At 40.4% G+C, this 27,292-nt stretch overlaps 1 protein-coding gene and 1 long non-coding RNA gene across 2 annotated transcripts; one reads left to right on the top strand and one right to left on the bottom strand.

Moving 5' to 3' along the window:
• Window positions 1-1,387: 1,387 nt before the first annotated feature.
• pkib (protein kinase (cAMP-dependent, catalytic) inhibitor beta) lies at window positions 1,388-25,191 on the top strand. Its single transcript, XM_010882994.3, has 3 exons — window positions 1,388-1,542; window positions 22,633-22,792; window positions 24,408-25,191. The coding sequence occupies exons 2-3, from the start codon at window positions 22,660-22,662 to the stop codon at window positions 24,494-24,496; spliced, it is 222 nt and encodes a 73-aa protein (XP_010881296.1). The 5' UTR covers window positions 1,388-1,542; window positions 22,633-22,659; the 3' UTR covers window positions 24,497-25,191.
• Window positions 24,289-27,292, bottom strand: LOC117593319. Its single transcript, XR_004574759.1, has 2 exons — window positions 27,101-27,292; window positions 24,289-24,461 (listed from the first exon to the last, which is right to left on the bottom strand). It is a non-coding gene; the product is annotated as an uncharacterized LOC117593319 (long non-coding RNA).

Genomic DNA, 27,292 nt, shown 5'->3' with positions numbered 1-27,292 from the left:
TCAATTGGATTCAGGTCTGGGGAACGTGAGAGCTAGTCAATGGCATCAATGCCTTCCTTATCCAGGAACTGCCTACACACTCTGGCCACATGAGGCCAGGCATTGCCCTGCGCCAGGAGAAAACCAGGGCCCACTGCACCAGCGTAAGGTCTCACAATGGGTGTGAGGATTTCATCCCATTACCTAAAAGCATTCAGGGTACCGTTGGCTATAGCGCATGGGGGGTCTGTGTAACCCTCCAAGGATATGCCTCCCCAGACCATCACTGACCCACCGCCAAACTGGTCATGCTGGATGATGTTGCAGGCCGCATAACTTTCACCAGACTCACGTCTGTCACATTTGCACAGTGTGAACCTGCTCTCATCTGTGAAGAGAAAGGGGTGCCAATGGCAGACCTGCCAATTCTGGAGTTCTCTGGCAAATGCCAATAGAGAACCACTGTGCTGGGCTGTGAGCACAGGTCCCACTAGAGGATGTCGGGCCCTCATGCCATCCTCATGGGGTCTGTTTCTGACAGTTTGCTCAGAAATACACACACCAGTAGCCGACTGGAGGTCATTTTGTAGGGCTCTGGCAGTGCTCCTCCTGTTCCTCCTCACACAAAGGACCAGATACTGGGTCCTGCTGCTGGGTTGATGCCCTTCTATGGCTCTGTCCAGCTCATGTGACCGCCTGTCTCCTGGTATCTTGTCCATGCTCTTGGGACTGTACTGGGAGACACAGCAAACCTTCTTGCAACCATCTTGACTATCTGTGCAACCTGAATTGGCTGCAGGTACCGCCTCAGGCTACCAGTAGTGACAAGGACACTGGCAATACATCCACATCCCCAGTTATAAGAGGGAATGCACACTCATGCAACCAGGCTATTGTGAGTTTTTTCTTTTTCCTCCTCAAAGATTTCAGTTTGTTTTTCAATTTAATTGTTCACGTTATAGGTCACATTAAAGGTGGAAAAAGTTCTGACATGATTTATCTTTGTCTCGTTATTTTACATCACAAGAACCTGGCATTTTAACAGGGGTGTGTAGACTTTTTATATCCACTGTACACACACATACATATATATGTATGTATGCAACCAAAACACGTTTTTGAAAACGTGGTTTTATTTGTAACACATAATTTATTAACATGTATATAGAGGCTCTGTGGCTGTATAGGCGCCATGGCAAGTTAAGCGGCGACTACAAAGACGGCATATTATGTTATCCGCGGAAATGTCAATGTGAATGTTCATTAAAACTAATGATATGCTTAAAATTAGATTATTAATTACAAATAGCAATAGATTTTTTGTGTTTGGAGGCAAGTTTGGTTAAGTATAGCCCACTCTAGCCACTGCGCGTCCCCGTGAAAAACAGTATGTGATGTCACTACTCGGGTATCCTCGCAGTAGAATAAAGACAGTAGAAGAAATCACGATGAGGGCGGACTTTGCGCACCGCGTCTTATCCATGGCTTGTCGATGGTAAAATATACATGTCGGGGGAGAGCAATTCAATTACATTATAGTAACAACCATCTGTTCTACACTGGGTAAGTAGGTGTCACAATATTTTTCTTTTCTTCTTTCAAGCTACTCGTCGTCAGGGTGTCCTATCTGCTGTAGCCTAATTTACTCGCAAGTTATAGGCTGGTTTGTAATTCAGCTGGTTATCATCACTTGCTGTTAACATCTGCAGTTAGGATATTTCGATCATGTAAATTCCATACATGACATTGCCGTTTGCAATGTCATTCACATACTACCTCACAAAAGCTGTACAAATGTGTGAGAGAAACCTTTTCGTCAATCCGTTGTACACATGTATCCTACAGTAGTCCATTGTTGGAAAAATACATGTCATATTGGAAACAGAAGAATAATGAATATCAGTCTTACATATATCCTTTGGAATAAATAATGATCATGTTCATTAAAAAATGCCGTGAATTTATCTTATAGGCTTTGTGCACATTCTCTCTTATCTCCAGTGACATTTACCTTTGAAGGCTATTGAACACTTGAAAACCCTGCTTACCAATCTCCAATAGAAATATCTGTCCTTCTTTCTGTTGGTCTAGCTTACAGTATATTATTTTACCCCATACATATTTCAATTTCCTGACTGCGGTGCATCAAACAAACATGATTATATTAATCAATGCTTAAACCTTTCATTATAGCATATTCTACCACCGATTAGATAAAGCCTGATCATATTTATATGGGTATGTTGTGTAGCAGGCCCGGAACCAACGTGTTGGACGGGCATTTGATTTCCATGGGCGCACGTTTATCCTATACTTACCTGTATCGATTAGTAACTTCGGCGAGGTACGAAAAGCAAATTATTTTAGCATGCATGGCTCACTAAGGCTATATAATACCAAAATACACAACTGGCAATCAAATTCGAAAGCTTTAACCAACATAGTTACACATTCGTTGTAGCTTAGCACACATCACTTAAAGCACGTCTTCGATCTCATTTGCAGATCAGGGCAAGATAGCTACTTCCCACCTGTAATTAGTAAAGTACAGTATGTGGAAGCATCGAAAATGTCTCTATAAAACCAAAACAATATTTTATAGGCTGTAGGCCTGCCGTACATTTGTGTTTAGCCTACTGGTTCTTTTCAAAACAGCCCTAGTATAACCCCTATTTTGGCATATCCAAGAGCTATGAAATGTCTTCTTGTTCCGAATAAGAATTTGATGAAGTCGTCTTGTGATAGCCACATTAAATTGATTATTAGCGACCTAAAATTATTTGTCTTGTGATTATTAGCTATTTCTGAAAATATCATGTCAAATTGTTGTGACGAAAAGAGAGCTGAGCCGGAAGGCAAAGCTCTCGATATACCGGTCAACTTTCCTTCCTACCCTCACCTATGGTCATGAAGGCTGGGTCATGACCGAAAGAACAAGATCGCGAGTACAAGCGGCTGAAATGGGTTTTCTCAGAAGGGTGGCTGGCTTCTCCCTTAGGGATAGGGTGAGAAGCTCAGCCATCCGTGAGGAACTCGGAGTAGAGCCGCTGCTCCTTTGCGTCGAAAGGAGCCAGTTGAGGTGGTTCGGGCATCTGGTAAGGATGCCCCCAGGACGTCTCCCTAGGGAGGTGTTCCAGGCACGTCCAGCTGGGAGGAGACCTCGGGGTAGGCCCAGGACCAGGTGGAGAGATTATATTTCGACACTGGCCTGGGAACGCCTCGGGATCCCCCAGTCAGAGCTGGCAAATGTGGCTCGGGATAAGGAAGTTTGGGGTCCCCTGCTGGAGCTGCTGCCCCCGCGACCCGATACGGATAAGCGGATGAAAATGAGATGAGAGATCATGCCAAATTTTCATTCAAACAAGTTTTTTATTTGGGGGGCATAGTAGTTCTGTAGGGCGGGCTTTACCACCTAATGCCCGCCCACAACGCCGGGCCTGTTGTTTAGTGAACATGCTGTTTTCGATTAAGCTGATAGTCAGCCAGCATTCTTATAACAAAACTCAAATCTATGGTTTAAATTAGTGTTTGGCCTTCACGTATTGGTAAACATGGCGTTCACGGTGATCTTCAAGCAGGGTTTATTCCTGGTGGTACTATGCGGTCCATTCTAGTGCTCCTGCTGATTAGAGGGTAATCACCATGCTATTTCTGCCACAGCCACCATCAGCACATCCACCTGCCAGGAGAGACCACATGCCTGGCAAAATAATGAGCCAGCCTGGGTAATGGGTTAATTATTACACAGAGAGGAGAGATTGAAGACACACTCCAGTCTTAAATCTCCTGTCTGTGTTCTAGTCTAGCGTTTAGAAACCTGTCTTATGTGCACTCGCCAGACCCTCCGGTATAATGTCTGTAGAATTACTGTAGGTGTCAGGTTACCATCCAAACAGTGCCACCCGCTTGGAGCTGCTGGTTGTTGCCTGCAGTATTTTCTAATGAGGATACTAAAAGTAGAACTGAGATGTTGTTAAGACATATTCAGGGTGACAGCTGGAGTTACAGGGGACAAGAGGCATTACAGCCCCATCTGCTACCTATGGTCAACACTTACTCAAAAAAAAGTCCCTTCAACTCACAAAACTGTAGCTTTTATATTGGTATTCTATAGAAAGGTGAACCTTGCAAGTGAAGTGTGTCAATCACTAGCTGGCAGCAGCCAATAGGCTTGTTGCGAATAGGGAGCGGCTCTCTGGATCTTGTTGGATACATTTTTACTATTCATAATTAGTGTGGACTAGGTTAATACATGTTTCTGTCACTCAGCATCTTATACCACTGTATATCATTCCTATATTGCCAGTTGTGACTGCTTAACAAACAAACATGTTTTTAGTTAATGATCTTTGGAGGATCCAGGGGCTTTCCATTTCTATAATTTTCATGATGACTGGCTGAGTTGAAGACTTGGAGTTACTGATGGTGTCTGCATGCCTACTTGTAATCACACACATGGGGATTAAAAATGTGGTTTGTTTCCCTGTTATTAGACTGAGATGTGTTGCAGAACAACTTCGCCTGATTTTGCATCAAACGTGTTACAAAGTCAGTTGCGATCCGAGTCTCATTGGGACTGTTTGATCGATGATGCACTTTGTTACCTGAAAGCCCCATAGCCCAGCACTGTATTCCACAGGAATAGCTACATACATGTGTAATGTAGATGGAGTGTGTAGTGGAATGTAGATGGAGTGTGTAGAGTAATGTAGATGAGTGTGTAGAGTAATGTAGATGGAGTCTGTAGTGGAATGTAAATGGAGTGTGTAGTGGAATGTAAATGGAGTGTGTAGAGTAATGTAGATGGAGTGTGTAGTGGAATGTAGATGGAGTGTGTAGTAGAATGTAGATGCTGACAACAGGCGGCACTTCAATTTGCCTTTTTGTAACAGTTGTGGCCCGTGTCGTGTTTTCACGTTTTTTTTTCAGGGTGTCAGCAAGGCGTCTGTGAATGCTGTTGAACGTTGCTTTGTGGGTACACTGGCAATACCCCAGGAGAAATACCACTCTCGCATAATTCCTCTCTTCTGCCTGGCTTCCTCTCAGCCCAGTCAGCACCACAGTGATTAAACCACATCAGTTTTAGCATTTAGTCTGGCCTGCTCTAGCTCCTATGCCTATTGAGTCAATATAATGATCACTAATCTGGCTTGGTGGGACTGTGTATGTCTCATGATCTATTACATTGCGTTCTTGGCCCACTGCCAGAACCAGAACAGCTTGCTTATTTTCTCACAATTGGCCACCTTGTTGTTCAAATGTCCAAGATCCAGGGCCATCTCTGCAACCTCCTCCAGCAGGGCCTCACTCAGTCAATCACCCTATTCCTGTCCCTCCAAAAGACTCTCCTCTTCACCATGGCCTCCCTTAAGGGTTTTTATGCTTGCCCATAATGGGACCTGTCTTGTGTAATATAGTCTAGATGAAAACGGGATGTCCGCTCACCGTTTATCTTTTAATAAAGATTTGGTGATTTAGGATTTATTTCCAAGCTGTCTCACAAGCCAAACCTTTAATCAACAGTCTCACTAGGCTACTTTGCCCTTGCCTTAAGCTGGTCAACCTCCCCTCCTCATTTCTAGGAGGGGAGGTTATGCTTAGTTTTAAATTAAATAGCCAACTGGGAAATGTGTGGTTGTTGTTTTTTATACTTATATGTAGATACAAAGTACAGCCACCAAAGGTAAAATGTTTTTCCATGCGTATGGCCCACGTACATCACGAATGGTTAAGAGCAGCGTTGCGACATACAGGTGTCAACGTTTTGACAGTAACCTGCTGTGTTTCAACGTAAATCTGCTTATGAATTTTGCCCTTTTTAACTGCACTGCAAATATTTCCAACAAAATTTCGACATAGCTGTTTTGTTTCCTTTTCCATCAGGCCGCCAATTCGTCCAATCTGACGCGCCACGAAGGGCTCGGTCGACCGCATGCATTCCAATGCACCTTGTGTGAAGCTTTACCTTGCGGTGGCTTAAAGGGGAGTTCTGTGTGCGAGAATTTCATTGTGCAGGCTATATGTTGTTCGGTGCATTTGCCAAATAAACTTTGAAAGTTGAGTTCATAATAGACACATAACTACTACAGCTAGCTGGTTGTAAAGCAGTTTCTCAACTGAGCTGTAATGAATTGGATAATCTGGTCAATGTTTCAAGTAATAGACCAAAAGTGAATTACGTAACAAGACAGAAAGCTAGCTTTTTGACTACATATTGTTAGACACTAGTGTGCCTTGAAGGCAGCTGAAAATAGAACGTTTATGGCGACACATAATACTCTATTTAAATGTAAGCCCTTTAGGTAAATGTCTTTGGTTCCAGCTTTTGTTTCTATATGCTTGTTTCTAGTATGACATTTTATTCTTTTTTTTATTGCTGTGTCTTGTTTAATTTTGTGAAAATGCATAATTCTTTGATTCATATAATGCCTCATACATGCTATTGGGTCACGTTTTGGCCCTTTTTAGCCCTTTGACCTCTGGCATTTTGGTAATGAAAGAAGCCATTGGTTTAATAGTGGAACAGCATATAAATACAATCCCACATTGTTGTGCTTAGTTCTTTTTCTCTGTCTAAGTGTTACACACTCCCCAGAGGTTTGGGATTAAAACACCACTGTAGTGTTGTGACCACATTGGATTTTAGATCCAAATATGCTGATTGGCCCGTAGACCCATAGTGTACTGTGGTATTCCTCTGAGGTTCGTACCCTGTGGGTTTGTTCATGTTCATCCGTCTGTGTCTAAGTCCCACTGGGTCACCAGCTTTGTCACTGACAAGAGTACAGTGGAGCTTAGTATAATGTTACAGTGCCAGTCTTGCATGACACATGCAGGATCCCCATGAGAGTGTGTAGCTCTCACTGGTAGTGCACACAATTAGGTTACTCTGGTCGAAACAGTACAGTGGTGCACCCCTGCATAAGTCATTTCACGACGTGTTGTGTGTTTTGTTGCTATAGGGATCCATACCACGGACAGACTCGATTTACTTTAGATAAACCACGTTTTAAATCTGTATACATCATAACCAAACACGATATAATTCACAGAGCACGCACAGTGACAGCTGAACGGCCCCAGAGTCACAGCTCTCATGCAGCATTGTGAAAAGTCAGAGGCTTGGGGCAGTAAAACTACCAGGATCTTGTTGTCTTAAATAACTTGATTTGAAACAGTCATTACAGAGTCTAAAAATGAACCACAAGCAATCTGGGCTATACTTGTCGCCCTGCTTTTAATCCAGTGTTGCACTCTGAAAATGGAACTGCGGTTGAACAAGACACACTGTATGAGTAAAGTATGAAACAGACCTAGTTCAGTGGTTCTTAACTCCAGGCCCCAGGGACTGCTTTTAATTCTAACCATATAATCAGTGGCTGATTTAAACCTGGGACACCAGGTGAATGTAATTAATTAACAGGTAGAACACAAAAACAGTGGAAATCCAGGTCCCCAGACTCTGAGTGGAGACCTAGTTGTTACAGTGTGACCACGCCCGACTACCTGGCCAACTCCTCATCAAGTCTTTTGGTTGTTGTAGATTCCCCAGTGTGATTTTATGAAATTTGAGAAGCATTTCCTGCTAGACAAACCGGCTGTCTGCTCAAGTCCTAGGCACACAATATACTCTATGGGCCAATTAAAAGACAAGGGTGGCATTCATAGAGGTTTTTATCAAGTAGGAGAGAGTTATTATCTTTTAAAAGGCCAGGACAATTAAAGGGTGTGATTGTTTCTCCTTGTTTATTTACATTGTAGTTAATGTTCAGTGTTGGAGTGCTTACCTCTCCTGCCAGGGGTTGCTCTGCTTTCATTTCTACCGCCTTTACTGAAATGTTCTGCAAATCTTCAACTTTCATAAGACACCAATGTGTATTCTGCTAACTCAGCCATGTGCACCTGTTTTTCCAAAGCTCTGTTGTGTTAGTTGCATTTTTCAATAGCAGAGCTTTCTTCTGTTCAAAGCATGTAAGATGTGCAATTGACTATCCAGTTCAAAGGATTTTAGTAAAGCCTAGAGGGATTTTCTTTGACCAGAGCTTTCAGTGTGGATATCCATTTTAGCTGTGCTATCGGAAGAAGGGAATCGGAAAGAAGCACTATATTCCAGGGCACCCGAGTGGTGCAGCTTTCTAAGGACTCATCATTGTGACCCAGGTTCCTATCCTGGTCACACCATGCTGACTGTGCCCGGTCGTCCTGCCAAGGGTGGGGTAAAATAACTGTGCAGCATCTGGGTCTCTGGAAGGGATGTTGGGTAGTGATTAGTGATGATTATACAGTACTTGAGAGATGTAATTGAAATTTAGGTGACAACAATACAACTTTGCATTTTCTCTATTGTAGCTGTTTTGTGTGATGATTAGATACAGTATTTGATTGGTCATCAATCATAAGATATTGGAGCAGTAGCTGTTTGTGCTTGCTGGCTGTCTCAGTTACTAGTGATCGTAATCAGTTTTAATGGGGATACTGTATTCATCTTGAATGCCCTGCATTGGTCACGTCTACAAAAATAATGGAAAGCAAAATTGAATTCCCAGCTTGGATTAAGTCATCTGCATTGTCTTAATAGGTGACACACCATGATTATTGACTTGAATAGTTGATGTACTGGTGAATAATGGTGTGACTCAAGATGCGTTTTTATCAAAGAAATGTGGAGTAGGCTGCTGGCATGACTAAAAGCTTTAAAATCATTATTGAAAATGTGCAGTGGTGCGTTTTTGTTGATCAATTGATGGACAGTAGTGGCTATCATGTGACATACTTGTAGCTCACATTAGACGGTGCATTACTTTTGTTTCTGCTCTGTCAAATCCCTCTTAGCAATTCAGAGAGGGGATTTGGGGAAGGGGCTCAGTTTCTTCGAAAACTGCTGGATCCCACACTTTGGCATCTCCTACCATTCCAGCAACAACAAATCATCAGTAGAGCCCATGAAATGTCCTTTTGCTCCACTTATGGTTTCCACTGTGTGCATCCCAAATGGTGCCCTAGAGTGCTATGGTCCCAGCTCAAAGGTAATTCACAATAAGGGATAGGGTTGTGATTTTGGATACAAGCCATATGTGACCTATCAGGATGATGTCTCTTGTTTGTTTGATGAGGCTGGCTTCCAGCAGGACTGGCATCCCTCAGGGACTCCCCTCTCTTCATCTGTCAGGGGAGAAGGACCACAGTGCTGCCTTTCCAGTGTTCAGAAGATGACTCACATCTAATGTGCTCATTGTTCTTCAATTGTGTGGTGCACTCTAGGCTTTGTCCCACTGCCTCACTGCTCTGTCTCATCTTAATCATTACTGCTGCTGCCCAGGCCAAGTGACTTGGCTATAAATAGGGAAAGATTAAAACCTCTCATCCGGCTAATCTTCACAACATCTTCAACTCGCCCTGTAAGTGTGGTTTTCGCTCTCTCGACTGCGTTAAATATCCATTCTCTGAGCACTGGGGGGGGGAGTTTGTCAAGATGATTTGAGTTCATATCAGTGGCTTTTAGAGGAATTTGTCTGAGCAGATATGACATTAGTTACACTGTTATATGAGATTTAAGTTAAATGGCAGCAAGAATTTGCAGATGTATGAACTGAAGAGATGATCAATCAGGCTTAAGAATCGCTTTATTGGAGTTATACTGGAGCCCTAGTCAGTGATTTGAAAAATTAAGATTTTCAGTACGCTATAAATGTTGTGGCTGTGACATTTGGGCGATAGACAAAGTGCAAGCCTGGGATCTGTACCCTCTTAAGCCCTAACAGCAGGTCTCCTGTCCAAATATAGCCTTTTGTAGGAGTACTCTCTTCTCTTCCTGGCTGCTATCATAAACATTTACTTAATTACCCTACAAGTTTAAAAATCGGGAGGCCTCTTTTTAGGCAAATGGACAAATAGCAGGAAAATTTGGTAGAAAAAACTAATAACGTTTTTTGGCCTCCCCCATAGGCATATATTTAAGCAATAAGGCATGAGGAGATGGGGTATATGACCATATGCTATATTTTGTGATATATCAATCACAAAACCCCAAGATGCCTTATTGCTTTCATAAACTGGTTACCAATGCAATTAGATCAGTAAGAAGTTATGTCATACCTGTGGTATACCGTCTTATATACAACGCCAATCAGCTTCTGATTGGGTTGTAAAAATAGCTCATAGGGGGAGGATACAACCATCTTGGATAGACATCTCTCGGTTATAAATAGGACAATGCCCCTTGGATGGACATCACTCAGATAAAAATAGGACAATGCCTCTTGGATGGACATTTCTCAGATATAGCTAAGACACTGCCTCTTGGATGGCCAACTCTCTTCATCTTACCTGTCATTTGTGAAAAGAAAAAAAGGAAAAGACCTGATTGGACAATTAGACAGTGATGCCAGACCAGGGATTTCTTATGACAGCAGTGGGAGTGGTGATGGTCTGTTGGCAGGACTCTTGTATTTGTGTGGGCTACAGTTATGAGAGGCCCTGACCCACCAGTCTCAGCTGAATAATGAACAGTCCACTGTGTATTCAAAATGCTGCCATGTGACTTCATTTCTTGAAGTTTCCCACTGAACACAGCTCATTATTAGATGCTGTGAGCTCTCTTTTTTGCCAGTAGAGTGAAAGGAACATGGGGACCCAGGGACAGGTTGCTGGTCTTTGCACTACAAAAATCCACCAAAATGTTCCTCTAAGAACCCTATAGTAATTGTGTCATCTGGAAAAGTGTGTGATTGGTTGCTCTCAGCATTAGTCATAAAATATTGTGTTACTGTGTTTTCCCCAGTTGAATGCCTTACAGTTTGAATGGTTATAGACATTACCAACTAGGAGTCATCAATGAAAGATTCTGTTAGGAACACATACATGTCTGTTTATGCCTATTGCACACAGTGTGGAGGAATCATTACTGACGAATCTCTACCGAATAATTCAGTGAATACCTGACGGAAATGTATTGATTCTCTACAAACAGTCATGGGCCACATAAGATGGTTTGATTATTATCCATGATGTTCCTGAACTTTCTATGAGCTTTCTGATGGAATGCAAAACAAATTGACATATTCTATAACTTGGAAATATGGTCAGAATATTATTATTCACAAATATTCATCAAATTATTTCACTCATTTGTTTCCTAAATTAGAGACTAAGATTAATAAAATGGCTTGATTGTCTCCGATAGTAATACTAATATAATGTGTGCATCAATATAATATAATATAATGCAAATCAATTTAAGCTGCAATCCCTCTAACCCCCATTCTCCACTGGCTATTGGGAGTTTACCAAACAATTTTCTTGTGGCTTTCTCAGAAACCTGGTAGTGACTATCCCAGCCCACATGGTAGAGACTACCCCGGCCCACATGGTAGTGACTATCCCGGCCCACATGGTAGTGACTATCCCGGCCCACATGGTAGTGACTATCCCGGCCCACATGGTAGTGACTACACCGGCCCACATGGTATTGACTACACCGGCCCACATGGTAGAGACTACCCCGGCCCACATGGTATTGACTACCCTGGCCCACATGGTATTGACTACACCGGCCCACATGGTATTGACTACACCGGCCCACATGGTATTGACTACACCGGCCCACATGGTATTGACTACCCCGGCCCACATGGTATTGACTTCACCGGCCCACATGGTATTGACTACACCGGCCCCCATGGTATTGACTACCCCGGCCCACATGGTAGAGACTACACCGGCCCACATGGTAGTGACTACACTGGCCCACATGGTAGTGACTACACCGGCCCACATGGTAGTGACTACACCAGCCCACATGGTATTGACTACACCAGCCCACATGGTATTGACTACACCGGCCCCCATGGTATTGACTTCACCGGCCCACATGGTATTGACTACCCCGGCCCACATGGTAGAGACTACACCGGCCCACATGGTAGTGACTACACTGGCCCACATGTTAGTGACTACACCGGCCCACATGGTAGTGACTACACTGGCCCACATGTTAGTGACTACACCGGCCCACATGGTAGTGACTACACCGGCCCACATGGTAGAGACTACACCGGCCCACATGGTATTGACTACACTGGCCCACATGGTAGTGACTACACCGGCCCACATGGTATTGACTACACTGGCCCACATGGTAGTGACTACACCGGCCCACATGGTAGTGACTACACCGGCCCACATGGTATTGACTACACCGGCCCACATGGTATTGACTACACCGGCCCACATGGTAGTGACTACACCGGCCCACATGGTAGTGACTACACCGGCCCACATGGTAGAGACTACACCGGCCCCCATGGTAGTGACTACACCGGCCCACATGGTAGAGACTACACCGGCCCACATGGTATTGACTACCCCGGCCCACATTTATTTTACATTTATTTAAAATAATTTAGTTGCCACCAATCTAAACAATAACTCATAATGACAAAGCAAAAGCACCTTTTGACCAATGTTTGCAAATGTATTGAAAATGTAAAACTGACATAGCTCATATACATCACTGTTCAGACCTTTTTCCATCATACTCCAAACTGAGCTCAGATGCGTCATGTGTCCTCTGGTCATCCTTGAGTCTCTAGAACTTGGTTGGAGTCAGCCTGTAACCAATTCAATTGATAAAACATTTTAGTGACACGCCTCTCTATATAAGGTCCCACACTTCACAGCGCATATCAAAGCAAAAACCAAGCCTGGGGAAGTTATGAAATAAAATTGTGGAAAGTAATAAAAAATGGTTAAAGCATTGAACATTTTCAGGAGCACATTAGGCTCCTTCTTTGTGAAATAGAGTTTGAAGATTGAAACCACCAAGACTCTTCCCAGAGCTGGCTGTCTGGCCAAACAGAGTAACCAGCAGGGTTACCAGATTTGATTCACAGTGTATATGCACAATAACAGCCTAAATCCCAACCATATTTATAAATCAGCCCACCCTAGATAATTTTTTATGCACAATCATTAAAAATAACCTAATTGGCAACACTGGTAACCAGACAAGAAAAGATTTGGTCAGGGTGGTGACAAAAAGCCAATGCCCAATCTAACAGATTTAGAGTTTCTCTGCAGAGATGGGAGAACCTGTCAGGAAGAATGCCTTTATGGTAGCGGGGCTAGTTGGAATCCACTCCTAAGTAAATGGCATGACATGTGGATCTGAAGAATTGAAATATTAGGAAATATTATGCCTGAATGACAAGCACTACGCCTGGCGAAAACAAGGTATCATTCATCATCTGCCTAATACTATTCCCTCGGTGAAACAGGCTGTAGGAGCTTCATGTGATGGGGATGCTTTTCAGATACAAGGACTAGGAGAGTGGTTTGGATTTAGGGAAGATTTGAGTCAATAATGCCTATTTTTCTTTGCGAACGTAAAATTAACAGCGTATGCCGTGGTTGGTTAGAACTCCGCTGCTAGTCATTCAAATGAACGAAACAACCGTTCAGTTGAACGATAAAACTGACCGGGTCAGTTGTTCACAAGTCATTTTACTCAGGCAAAGGCAGCGGCTCTGTGCTTGTTTTCATCTGTTTTTCATGGCATCAGTAATCAACTAACTATATTAATTATTATAGTCTGAGTTCAATTATCAGTTATAAACATGTATTTTTGATGTTCCTGCCTTGATCAATTTTTCTCTGTGAATGCATATAGAAGTTGATCGGAGAACTGAGCTGGAGGACCGGGTATAAACCAAGTGACCATGTTGTAGTAATCCACTGTCAAATGTTCGAATGAATGATTTACTCGAATAAGGACTCGTGAGTCCCGAGTCACTAAAAAGATTCGTTCAAAACAAATTGTTCGTTCGCGAACTGCAGATCACTAACATGGAACTATGTTTGAGTGGACGCTCGTGAAATAAGCGCAACTGTATGTTGACTAAACAACCTAATAATTAGCCTAATAATTGCTTATATGTGAGCATTTTTTCATTTCGGATAAGAAAAGGTTCAATAGTTAGAAGCTAGCCAACCAGCCCAATGGAACTGGCTAGCTGAGCTAGCTACCTTTATAACAAGGAGGACACCAGGAAAAAGCTATGGTAAATTATCTTGTGCCTTATAACAGTTGTAACAGTTGAATAACTAGCTATTTAGGGTTCTATTGTCTGTCTGTTTAGGAGGTCCAGATGACCAAACAGGTGGCTGGAGTGAAGGAGAGTGATGATGGACAGCAGTGGAAGTATTATTCACATACCACATGTATCTCATCCTCACTGAGTTTATCTATAACAGATGATACAAGTGGCCTAGATATTCCCTGTTAGTTAAACCTACAATTACTTGGATAGGTAGGAAGTGGAGGTGCCAGAATCATTGTGGATTGTGTCTAGTTTATCACAGGCAGCATAATATTAAGTATTATTAATGTGTTAGTTGTGTCCCAATACTTCACCCTTTTTCCAAAACAAACTGTACTTGTACACTTCCTTGCGTTCATTTGTCAATATAATAGGATGTCCCTCCTGTAACTGCTTAAACACATATCTTTTTATATATTATATATTAGGAGGATGCAGGAACACACCTTGGAGAAGAAATGGCCAAACTGGATGTGTGCTCTCTCAACCACATCTATGTCTAGCCCAGTAGTCAAAAGTGATATACAAGCAGCATGGTGGAGTTAACATCTATTACATTTATATGTATTCATATCTTTCCCCCATGACACACATTTCTTTAAGGGGGTTGGTGATCTACAGTATGGACTGAATAACTGTAGTTATTTTGGGAGGGGAAAAACACCACTTCTTTATTTTATTATTTGCTCCATACTAGGCGTTGTGCATCTATTTGGTATTCAAACTCTCAGAAAACTATCAGACGTGAGTGGGGCAGCTAAATAACGCCATTGCTATGTGCAGGCAACCCCAGCAAATTCTCTGTCAGATACCTTCCTGTATTTGAGATACTGCTGAACAAGCTGCCCTCCATCAGCCAGTTGAAAATGCTTTTGAATATGAAGTAGTGAGGGCTAGAGTTGCAACAAAATGGCAAAAACAAATAAGTGTTGCCCTGAGCCCCCTTTTTCAAATGGTCTGTATTACTACCAAGGTTATAATCGTTAACGAAAACGAATGAAAAAAAAACATTGTCGTTAATTGAAATAAAAATAAAAACGAGGCATTACAAAAAAACGATAACTAACTAAAACTGTAATGTGTGCTTGACAAAACTAACTCTAATAAAAAAAATATATAGAGCAAATGTTCTTAGTTTTCGTCTTTGTCAATGATTCGTTCACAAACACACACACACACACACACATTTTGCATTTATTGCGGAGTGTAGACTGTTTACATATTTGTGCCCATATGTACATTTTATGTACTGGTTTTATTGTTGAATAAATATTTTCTAAAATTGTATGATGTTTTTGTTGAGTTATTGTTACACAATACTTTTTCTGACCTTTTTGAATCTTGCCCCTGACAAATTGCCCATATTACAAAAAGACTAAAACTAACACTAAAACTAATAAAAAGTAAACTAAAACTAAGCATTTTCAAAAAATAAAAACTAAACTAGCAAACCCACTTTAAAAACTAATTAAAACTAAACTGAATTTGAAAACAAAAAGTCAAAATGAAATAAAAATAAAAACTAATAAAAAATGCAAAACTATAATAACCTTGATTACTACCTTCAGAGGGGGTTTGTATGAATGTATACTTTGGTTTAGGATTATGAGTTGTGTCCTGATTCATCACCCTGTAAAAGTGTGGACTAGTTTTGAAGGACAGCAAATGGACATCTGTTCCTGTGTTATGACAAGTCATTCAACTACTCATAATGACTACATATTGCGGCATACTGTTCATGTGAACAGTGAAACAGTATTAGTTTTACATTGACCCTCTGTTTTAGGTTTCCACTTCCACTGTACCCGTTTAAAATAGTTTGTGTTCTTTTATCGCTTCTGGCTTGGGCTCCATGGCTGTGGAAAAACTCAGCAGAAGGAGGAACTTTGTTTCCAATTGTATTATTTATTATCACTGAACTGTGTCGAATTGGACAGTCCCTTTTGTCACAATCCCCTAGTAACAAGTTCAATAAGATTTTCTGCAAATGTAATTACTATACAGATTTTTTCTGCTCTTGAGGTTCTTCCAATGTAATGTTTTTTTTAATTACGTATATTTTTTTATGTTGTCTATTTGTTGTTCTTAACGCTTTAATTTGCTCCTGCCTATCTTGTCAAGGATGCTCCTTAAAAACAGATTTTTCATCTCAATTAACCTTTCCTGGTACATAAGTGTTGGAAATTATTATTGAGGAAGCCAGTTTGAACACGTTGTAGCCTTTCTCTTGAACACAAGAACTGTGTTACCTGTAGGAAAGTTTCAATCATAGATCTCCAGGAATACTGCAGGAATAACCTTGTGTGTGTGAATGTAACATTAATAATGAGTTTGAATGTAACACTTGAAGATAGTGTAATGGTTAGTTGTGCAGATTGGTTGCCACGACATGACAAATCAATCAACTAATAAAGCACTGTTATTTCAAGACTTAATATATGCCCATGTTTTGTAAGCTGATTTACCTCAGATTTACTTGGCAAATGTTGTCTGCCGGGCCTCTTAAAATTGGATAACTTAAATTAACGCATACCATTTGGCCATACTGCATAGCTATGTTTACATTATGATTTTGGGTTAGTTCTGTTCCATAGCTAACTAGCTAAATTATAACACGCTGTCATTTATATGTATCAGCTTTTACTCGCAGAAACCCAAATGAAGTTCAGTACACAATAGCATGTCTACTTATTAATGTAACAAGCCTACAGTGTAAATTAACTGGAGCTTTTGATGTTGCCCAGTCTGGTTGACAAATGGAGATTCATTTCCTCTCTTAAACCCGCCCACTGTGAAATTTGTGTCAAAAACTTGCCACCGCAAAAAAAAGAAATTGAGAGCAAAATAAATGAATTATTTGCATTCATTTTTTATTAATTTGTTTTCGCATTTCAAACGATTTCATTTGCAATATATATATATTTTGATCTCAATACTTTTTAGTTGATGTTCTGCTTTCAATACTAATTATTTTGTTTGCAATACTAATACATTTGTTTGTTCTTATTGAAACAAAAGTAACTCCATAGAATTGAACCCTATTGAACATCTGTGGACAGACCTGAAGGTCGCAGTTCACTGATGCTCCCCATACAGTTTAACAGAGTTTCAGAGGATCTGCAATGAAGAATGGGAGAAACTGCATAAATTCAGATGTACCAAGTTGGTAGAGTCATACCCAAGAAGACTAAGATATGATCGGTGTCTGAATAAAGGGTCTCAATATGAATTGCCACTCATTTTTAAAAACCTGTTCTTATGGTTTGTCATTATAGGGTACTGTTTAGATTAATGGCAAAAAAAACCGTTTTACTTCATTCTAAATTAAGTCTATAACACAACAAAATGTGGAGGAAGTGAAGGAGTTCATATGGTTTCATTATGAAATAATTTATCTTTTCATATTTGTACAAATTGCTGTCTTGTTATACTCTTAATCCCCTTTTTCAACAACTTCAGTAGTTACCCGTTAATAAAGAGGTAAAAAGAACATGTTGAAAGCTAGCTGCACAAGACATCGCTGACTGAACCTCTTACATTTCTTTGTATGTCTGTCCATGCATTTATGCCGACGATGAGGTTTACAAAACTGTGTACAATTGCTATTGTATTCATATTGTTATGTGGATCACATACTGTACATCATTTACACGTTTATGTAAATTACTGGTTTCTCTAAAACCTTTACCGGACTCATTGCGTCTTTCTACCATCTACCAGGAACGCTGATTTTTGTTTGCCGGTTTTGTTAATTATCTGCATTACATCTTTTTTTTTCATTCAAATCTTCACCTTCCCTCCACCTCTGATGAATGTTTAACGATAAACATATTTGATCAACATGCACTGAGAAATTATTCTGGCTTTGAATACAGAGGCCATCAAATGCAACACAGCAGTGGATATAGAAATTTGATGTGCTGGGAGCTCACCTCATATGTGTTTTTTTAAATGATTAGCATTTTTATTAAAAACTGGAGGAGACAATACTTGATAAACCCCCAAATGAAAATGAAACAAGTTCTTCAAAAGGTTCTATGATTCAGGAGTTTAAATATTAAGAACCCTTAAAGAATCCTCTTGGAACCTTCATCTGGGACTGGACAAGGTTACTGTTTGTTAAAACCATATAACAGCAATGGTGTCCTGAAAAGCTGGTATCATTTACTTTAGAAGGGTCTATAAAGAGCTGGTTGAAACAGTTAAGTATTCTCAGAAGTTCCCTACATTTCCTTATAAGAAAGATATCACATGGACCTGATCTGAGCTGTTGTCGCAGTTCCACTTTCCCTCACCTACCAATCCTATTACCACAAGTGAGAGCATATATTTCCCTGTAGGATAATTGTAGATATATTGGAAGCCTGATCAATTCCCCATAGAATATGAGGCTAGCAGAGAAAAGTTGGAGTTGTCTTTCAGAACTTGAACGTCAACCTTGCCCAGTGTCATTTGTGATTTTACATGGCAGCGTTCTCTTTCAACCCATTGTCCCTGAGCATATTGGCTTGAGCGGGTCCACGTGTTGTTTGCTATACTGACACAAGAGAACAAGCTTTCATTGCCATTGCCTTATCACAGTCAGCCAAGCTGCTCTAGGTCAACACTCCCTATTGGACTGATGGATAGTGTAATGGTTAGTACCGATGGACGGACAGAAATTGATACAGTTTCCGCAAATATTTTATGACAGTTCAAGCCACCAAATTTACAAAGCTTTGAAAACAAAGGTTGTGAGAGTTGACCACATGACTAATGCTTCAAATACAGATTCTCATTGCAATGACAGAAAGCGTAGGATCCTCCAGGTGTTTACCATCGTAGGTTGGAGTTCTGCTGGGAAACATTCTCTGAAGACTTGCATAGCCTAGTTTAGTGTGTTAACACGCCTGTCTGTACAGCGTATTCCTGAGCAAGGCCTTGTGAACGGGATGGCGTCGCAGCACTGCTCCTGTGTGCACATCTTACCCTCTGCCCGTAGAGCCATGATGATTCACTGAACTCAAACATGTTTTGCTCATCTTGTTTGTTGGAATGTAAGTAGAACCCAAAGGGTATCAAATGGGTGGCGATCATGAGCTGTGAGTATATTATATACATTAATGCGGGGGGATGAGGAGCAGTTTTGAGTGCAGTATAGTTTATAGACAGAGCGGTTTGGAGGTGCCCATTCTGCAAGTACCAGAATGCAGTACCTTCCAATATGGGCAAGGTTTGAGTTGATTACCATCGAGGCTCCTGGCTTTACTGGGGTGTTTTGTGTGGGGATGTTGAATGAGTGTTTGAGCCATTGAATGGCAGATATTTGTCAGTTTGAAACAGAAGGTTCAGTATAGCATAGTAGCATATACTGTATTTCTAGTGTAAGACTAGAAAGCAAAGGTCTGCCAAGTTGCACAAGTCATGTGCTTAAAATGGCTTTCAGAATTGAATTTCTTCATAAATAATATTCTTATCGCCCAATGTAAGTGAACTTGAATGAAATCGATGATAAGCCACCACAAGGCATAAATATCACTCCATGCCATTACATAGTTCCTGGAATTATAGAGTTTGTTATTCCCCCAGATGTGTTTTGGAAGTATTGTCAGTTGAGTCCAATGGCTTTTATGGTTTGATACTTGCGGTAAATTGCATATTACATATTTTGAGGAAATGAATCATCCAGGGTCCATTCTGAGGTCAGACATTAAGACATATTTTCTGAATGTAGTGTTACCTTGTACCATGTACTGATCCAGTAAAAGGAACACTGCTCTTTTTATCTGTTGTTGACTGAAATAACTGCATTAATTTAGGCTGGGCTCAATCAGTATATTTGTTTTATCTTTGTCCAGTTAATCCCATCTACAAATATTGCAGAAGAGGTGAGTCACTGAGAATTCCTCTAAACAGACAGGAAATGCATTCAGGAGTGAGGGGAACTCTCTGCATCTACAGCTTGATGTCCGATGTGGAAAGTTGTAGAGTATTGGAATGAGATGAGGTCATGCTACTTCAATGTTATTCAGGATTAAAACCAAGACTGGATTAACAGTCTTTGTTTTAGAGGGTTTGTTAGAGATTTAGAGAATGTCTGTGTTGTGAAGGTGACTACAAAATATTAGATTTGCTAGCGTACTGTTGAGGGGGATACTTTCTGTAGTGCTTTGATGTAGTCCCATCACATGCTATCCTTTCTTATTCTAACAAGGACTTTACACGCCCATACCTTTAAACCACAACAGCATGTGACGATTTATAATATCCTCCCTGTGGTGTGTGGCGGAGCCTGACCATATGGAGAAAAGCTTGTGTTTCTAACAGCAATGGATGGGGTGGCGTTCTCAGTCAAACACACAAGCTGCTGCCTCTCCACTGTCTTCTGGTCTGGCACTGGGCTCTTTGGCCGCTCGGCTCGGGGGTCTGCAGGCCTACTGGCAACACACCCAGCTTCTTTTATTCCAGTGGACGCAGATGAGTGGAAGGCTGCAAGGAGGAGAACGCCAACACCAGTTCCTGCTGCTCTCACAGAGCAAAGGCACTGGCACTTCCCCTGCTAAACAGAGACCTCTCTTGGACAGGGCCCAAGTCCAAACACAGCAGGCTTTCTGTAGTCTCACACAGTTATACATGCATGTCTTTAGCAGTGGGCCTTTAAAGCACGCTGGTGCACTCCTCGGAGCATTGCAGCACATGCTTGGCATGTAGGGCCACACTGCTCATCCACTCTGGCTACTTAAGCTGGCCACAGTTAAGAGATAGGAAGCAATGAGGATTAGAGAGCCTGTTTTGGAATTGGTTCTCACCTAGTGAATGTTTACATAACACAGTTAGTCACACACCACCCTGAGTCATGACAGCTAAATGCTTTGTCCAAATGGGTCTGCTTGACATTGGTTCTGAAAAAGTAATTTCTTGCTGTCTTCTGACCTGCTTCACCGGTGCGCCAGGTGTTAAACTGGAGCACTGTTACAAGTAGAGCTAATCCTTGAATAGCCTGTGTTGACTAAGGGGGTTTTGATTAAATTCTAAAGCTTGTGACATCCAGCCGGTGCTTATCATCTATGGCCCTGATACACCCACTGGAGACCACGCCCACGCTGTGAAGGATGGTCGGTTTTTGCAGGGTGTGTGTGTGTGTGTGTGTGTGCATGTGTGCGTGTGTGTCTGTTTGTGTGTGAATGCGTGCATTAAGTGTGTTCATGGATAGAGTATGGTGTAATATTTAGCTTTTGGACTGTTATTCTGAGTAAAGTCCTAGGATTGACTGTTATTCTGATCTCTGAGTACTATATGTTCATAAAATAACTAGAAGGAATGGGTTACACCCTATTTAGATTAGATTATTATTAGACCAATTACATTACTGTAATTCTGTGAAATGTGTTAGTCATATTGTAAGCTGCGTTTAATGATATTTACAGTAAAACTGTTTGATAAAATCCGGCTTATATACAGCATTGAAACTGAAAAGAGAACTGCAGTTATGATGTTCAGGAAAGGTCAAAAATCTAATATAGGGTACGTCTCATAGATTTTTCATTTATAGAGCACATTACATGAGATTGATTACACAATTCATAAAGATATATATATAGAAATATGAGAAATATCAACTACACAATTAGAATTTAATATCCCTTGAGGGCCTGAGGCATTAGATCCTTGGTACTGCACAGGGTTTAAGCTTTGAGAAATGCTAGGGCTTTTTCCTTACGTACATTTGTCATGTAGCAGGTTATTATTATTTGTTCAACATAAAATATTGATATTAACTACTATTTCTTCACATTATAAACACAAATGTTCAAATTCTGGCGGGACAAAACTTTTCTCAAAGCACACAACTGTAACTGGCTCCTCAATAATACCAGATTGACACCTTATTTCCAAATAGTCCTGCCAAGTAACATGTACACTATCTAAAAAGCACTGCAGGGCCAACGATCAAATCTTGAAACAAAACGCATTAGATTTTCTTTCACACGTTCACCCAGGGCAACACAATATTCAGTTTGTAATATAGTTATTCAACTGGGTTAGTACTGACCCTAACAAGCCAATCCATTCTGAAAGTCTATCCAGGTGAATATCATGATCTAGAGTATCAAAGTCTTCACTTAAGCAATTCACTTTTTACCATCAGTTTTAATTCTGAGTGTTATCCTCGCAAGGAGAAAGGGAAGGGAATGTGGGTGTTTGTCAGCCCAAACCAATCTTGGCTTCCACATTTAACCTAAACTTTCTGAATTCAAGAGTTACATGGCAATGTCACAAAGTGCACCCATAAATGCCTTGCTCAGGGACTGAACAACCGATTGTTTCATAGATTTGTTCGAGGTTACTAATGTTTTAATGTACTGTCGTATGCCAATAATTCTGAAGTTTTTCAGAAATAGAAAGCGAATATGTCCCACTGTGAACAATGCTATGAGCATAACATTGGACCTGCCAATTATTATTATTTTTCCATTATCAAGGGTGGAAATACATTCAGAGGTGACTGTATAGACAGTACTTAACGAAGCATTATCAACCGTCCATTAACGACAGGTGTATGGTCTTTCCCTTCCAGACTATGCTATGAGGACAAGGCCCAGCGATGACTGATGTGGAGCCTGTTGTCACCGACTTCGCAGCCACTGGGAGGACCGGCCGGAGGAACGCTGTACCTGATATTGTCGGGGCGGGGCCTGACGACATGTCGGACAAACTAGCCGAGCTCTCTGTTATAGGTGCATATGTTAACATGTGTTACTGAGTACATAGAATACTTTTTATGCGATGTTCACTAATATTCACTTGACGATTACGTATGTTTACTTGTCAGGAGAAGCATTGCACCATTGAAGGTATTTTTATTTTGTTCATAGTTAATTTTATCTCAGCAACATTTACATAAGAATCCTACTGTTTTTTGATCAGAAAATGCCATGCCATTGTGTTTATAAGAATACAAATGTATCTGTAAATTCACGAGCGGAGCACACAACAGGGAACAAATCACAAACCTTTACTTAGATGGTTAAGTACATTTGTGAGGTCCAGCCAACTCAGGAGCCATTACCATGATCGGGTGTCTGGAGAGCCAGCTTATCATTAATCAAGCATGGCTTATTGGAAAGGGGATATGTAAGTTAACAGCTTGGAACAGGATGAATCAATTTGAACTTGAATTTGAATCAATTTGACTGTTTAAATGGAAACAACTGAATGGAACAGTCATCTTTCTCCTTCACTAATAGTTCAATAGCTGTGAGGGTGGCTTGGCTGGCCCTCACTGAAAGGCAGCCAATACACGCACTGGCTCATAGGAAGGGGAAGTCCTTCTTAGCAGGAGACATCATCTGCTTGGTGTATTAAGCATTCTCCAAGAATGCAGAAGAAATATCCAGACCTTGCGATACCGCTAACACTCCACCTAGACATCTCAACTCCCCTTTGACATCTCAACTCCCCTTTGACATCTCAACTCCCCTTTGACATCTCAACTCCCCTTTGACATCTCAACACCCCCTTGACATCTCAACTCCCCTTTGACATCTCAACTCCCCTTTGACATCTCAACTCCCCTTTGACATCTCAACTCCCCTTTGACATCTCAACTCCCCCTTGTGGTAATAATCATATTTAAAACCATGGGAGTTCTAGAAAAGTAAACAAGTGATGGCGTTATAGAATAACTGATTAAAATAATTGACCATGCATATATTAGTGTGCGTTACACATATCTATAGCTGGCTTACTTATCTAGCTATTTCCAATTGATGTGCCCACATTATTTTAAATGTGTATGTGTGTGTGTGTAGGTTGTGTTGTGAACAGCTTCTTTCAGTTGTCATTTGCAGCATCTGCTGACAGCAAAAATAGATTTCCAACACAACATAAAATATTACAGCCACAGTTATGCCACAAATTAATATAGAATCTTATGAGAATTGTATGCCAGAACAAAAACATCTGGAGAACAGAACAGAAACATTTTGCTACTGGTAGCCTAATAAACATTCCCAAGTTTGCTGCAGATTCTCCACTAGTGGCAGATATTTCCAAAGTTCTGACAACATTCTGTGGCAAACATTTTAATTTGTCCTTCGCCATAAACCTGTTGGAGGTATTCCGCTACAAATGTGTTTTTGTAAGGGGCTTTACGGTATGTGCTGATATTGGCAATCTTATATCTTGTTAATGCAATTTATTTTACATGCTAACACAAAACAGGCAAACATTATGCAGTTTGGCTTATACATTTATTGCAGAGATTTTTAACAATGTGGGCATTGAGGCATTTTTATTGAGGCCTAGATGTTCCTGACTGAAGACAGACCTATGTTTCTTTGTGTTTCCCAGATGATGTAGAAGAAGAAGGTGAGGGCTCATCCTCTGGAAGCCCAACAAAGAGTCCTACAGAGGGGGAAGAAAAGGCAGAGGGGACTTAAGAGGGATCTGGTCGCTGGCTAACTGATTAGGAGAGTAGAACAAGAGAGACTGTCTCCACCACGGCCAGATTCTCCTCAAACAACCCCCATTGACCAGACAACTGTAATCGTCATGCACTGTGCTATGCAACATCAGGAGACCTACGACGGAAACATAAAGGACTAGCAATGTGATGAAGGGATGAGGCTCGGTCATTGTTTCTTTTTAAGTTTAATGTGGCATTCAAGCCACAAGTCCCATCATTCATAACATGTACAGAGAATGAGCCTGAAAGTCTTGTTCATATTAGCATATGCAGTGAACTGTTGATGGTCGGGCTTGACTCAGAAAAAAATGTATTTCATGTTTGAGCGAGGGACTTGTACAGATGCTATATTCAGAATTGTTCCAATGAAAGCATTTCCTCTGAATGTCAGATTGTTGCAGGAATGTTTTTGCACCAAAAAGTTTAAACATTCCATTTGGTGATGTAAGTAACATTTGTATCTTATAAATGTGGTTTATTAGTGTGCTACAGTTTTATCTGGACGTGTGTGTTTTTTACTGTTAAAATATACATTATTAACAACAGAGTTATTAGAAATGAAAGAATATGTGTATTTTTAGTCTGTAAATAGTTTTACATTATATTTCCCACCCTGTAAAGACGCAATTCAATGTCCACTGCAGCTAATAAACATAACGCTTTATGTAAGACGTTGTTGTGAATATTTTTGAGATGTTATGATTAAAAATGTATGTTGTTGTCCGTTGTCATTTACATTGCTCAGTGAAATTGACACTGACCTACTTTATGTAGTGGTGATGAAATTGTCTGTCCAACTCGAGCTAGCTGCAATAATAGAGTACAGTAAGTCGGCAAGAACTGATCTCAGCCATTAAACCAAAACATTATTGTGTTGTTTGAAACGATTGAAAGACTACAATGTCTAAAAAAAATGAATAAACAATGTTATTTTTATAGATGTACGTCTCTTCTCATGCTGTACAATCATTTCTGGTGAGGACTGATTTGGCCAGAGGAGGGCACCAAATATTAATTTTACACAAACGTGAATGGATCTTTTACGAACTCCACAGGCAAATAGGGATATATATTATCTTTATATTATAAGACTTATTGGTAGAAATTAACTATATATTTAATTATTTACTGGATATATAAACACATTTATTATAGATATTGAAATAGATGAATGAAGTAACGGTATTTCTTGGAAAAGGGATTAACAAATTATGTCTGGGTATATAGTTTTGCCTACTCATGTTCACTTACTCTGCATTCGATTTCAACGTTTTAGAATCAAAAGACAGAAAGTCATTTTTAAAATAGAGGGATTGATCATAAATGGTAACGTTTCCTAATTAATTTAAACGGAAAATGAATTCGAATGGTAATTGTAAGTATTGTTGTCAGTAAAACACGTTTAAGGTATTATTGCGACGTAGCCTACTGTAAATTAAGGTGCATTCCGGGGGAAATTGCTATTTTGGAAATTATACTGTAATATAGCATATATAGGATCCCATGCCACTTGAGTGCTTTTGACCACTAGAGGATGCATGCTCTAATTGATCAGCATATTTCGAGGTGGCTTGTTACAATGCCGTACTTTAGCCTACTGTAAATTAAGGTGCATTCCGGGGGAAATTGCTATTTTGGAAATTATACTGTAATATATCATAGGATCCCATGCCACTTAGAGTGCTTTTGGCCACTAAAGGATGCATGTTCTAATTGATCAGCATATTTCGAGGTGGCTTGTTACGATGCCGTATCTTGTGCACTCGTAAGTAAGAATGCTGTACCAATTAAAGTCCAATGTAATTATAGTGCCCAATGGAGACGGTTTGGAGTGTTAAGAATTGTTCAATGGCCACTCGATCATGATCACATTTATCTTTGCTCTGTTTTGACGTGCAGTCACTGCCAGTTAATAACCAATATAAAACACTATATAGGCCCATTTATTAAAAGGTTGTAGACCTAATGCGTAGAGACATAACCCAGACAACCTACATGCACAACCTAATATAATTTAAGTAAAATAACGACCACACCCCTCTGTAAATGAAATTAATCCTTCTGTAATTTACTTTTACAACATTACAGTATGGTTTAGATATTGTGCTGTTAGTTTCTTTGACACCGAAATTAACAAGTGATTGTAGCCTACTGTACCAATAAATGTTGTTTAAAAAATTGAAACCAAATGTCATGCCATGTAATATTTACTGTAGTCACAGCCTACACGTTCATGTTTTACTTTCAGTAAGATATAGGACATTGAAAATAATGCTTTGGCCTGAAACAAATACATTAGGCCATTTGAATGCACAGAGGCTGCGTAGTAACTGTCCTCAATACAGAAAGCCCATATGGGACGTAATCCACTTAATGAGAGAATGGTCAAACAAACTCTGATTCCGGTTGGGTGGTTTCTCAGCACTAGAAATGATACATTCTTTGCACCCGTCTGCTTTGCGGGAACCAGAGAACGAGTAATGTAAATGCTGAACTTTAGTCAAAATATTATTTATAACATTTGCAGATGGTTTTATCCAAAGCTAGATACAGTCATGCATGCATACATTTTACGTACCACAAAAGTAATCTGCGATCAGTGTAGGAGATGATAAATAGTAGCAGTATTATGATATGGTTGCGTGTTGAGTAAAATCATAGAATGTGTATGATGTGTAAAGTAAAAATCACGTTATGCCTTTACAAACTCTTAACACCAATCCGAAGACAGAGATAATCTCCTGAGCCAATGAGATGTAAATCCCCGCCC

Source organism: Esox lucius, chromosome 18 (genome assembly GCF_011004845.1).
Source record: "Esox lucius isolate fEsoLuc1 chromosome 18, fEsoLuc1.pri, whole genome shotgun sequence".
NCBI lineage: Eukaryota > Metazoa > Chordata > Actinopteri > Esociformes > Esocidae > Esox > Esox lucius.
Note: the sequence above shows the minus strand (reverse complement) of the source record. Positions and strands in the feature narration are given on the sequence as shown.

Bases quoted from the DNA above. Each gene is read 5' to 3' on its own strand.
- pkib (XM_010882994.3), top strand. From the start codon at position 22,660: ATGACTGATGTGGAGCCTGTTGTCACCGACTTCGCAGCCACTGGGAGG. The intron at 22,793-24,407 runs GTGCATATGTTA...TGTGTTTCCCAG, and splicing joins AGCCGAGCTCTCTGTTATAG to ATGATGTAGAAGAAGAAGGT.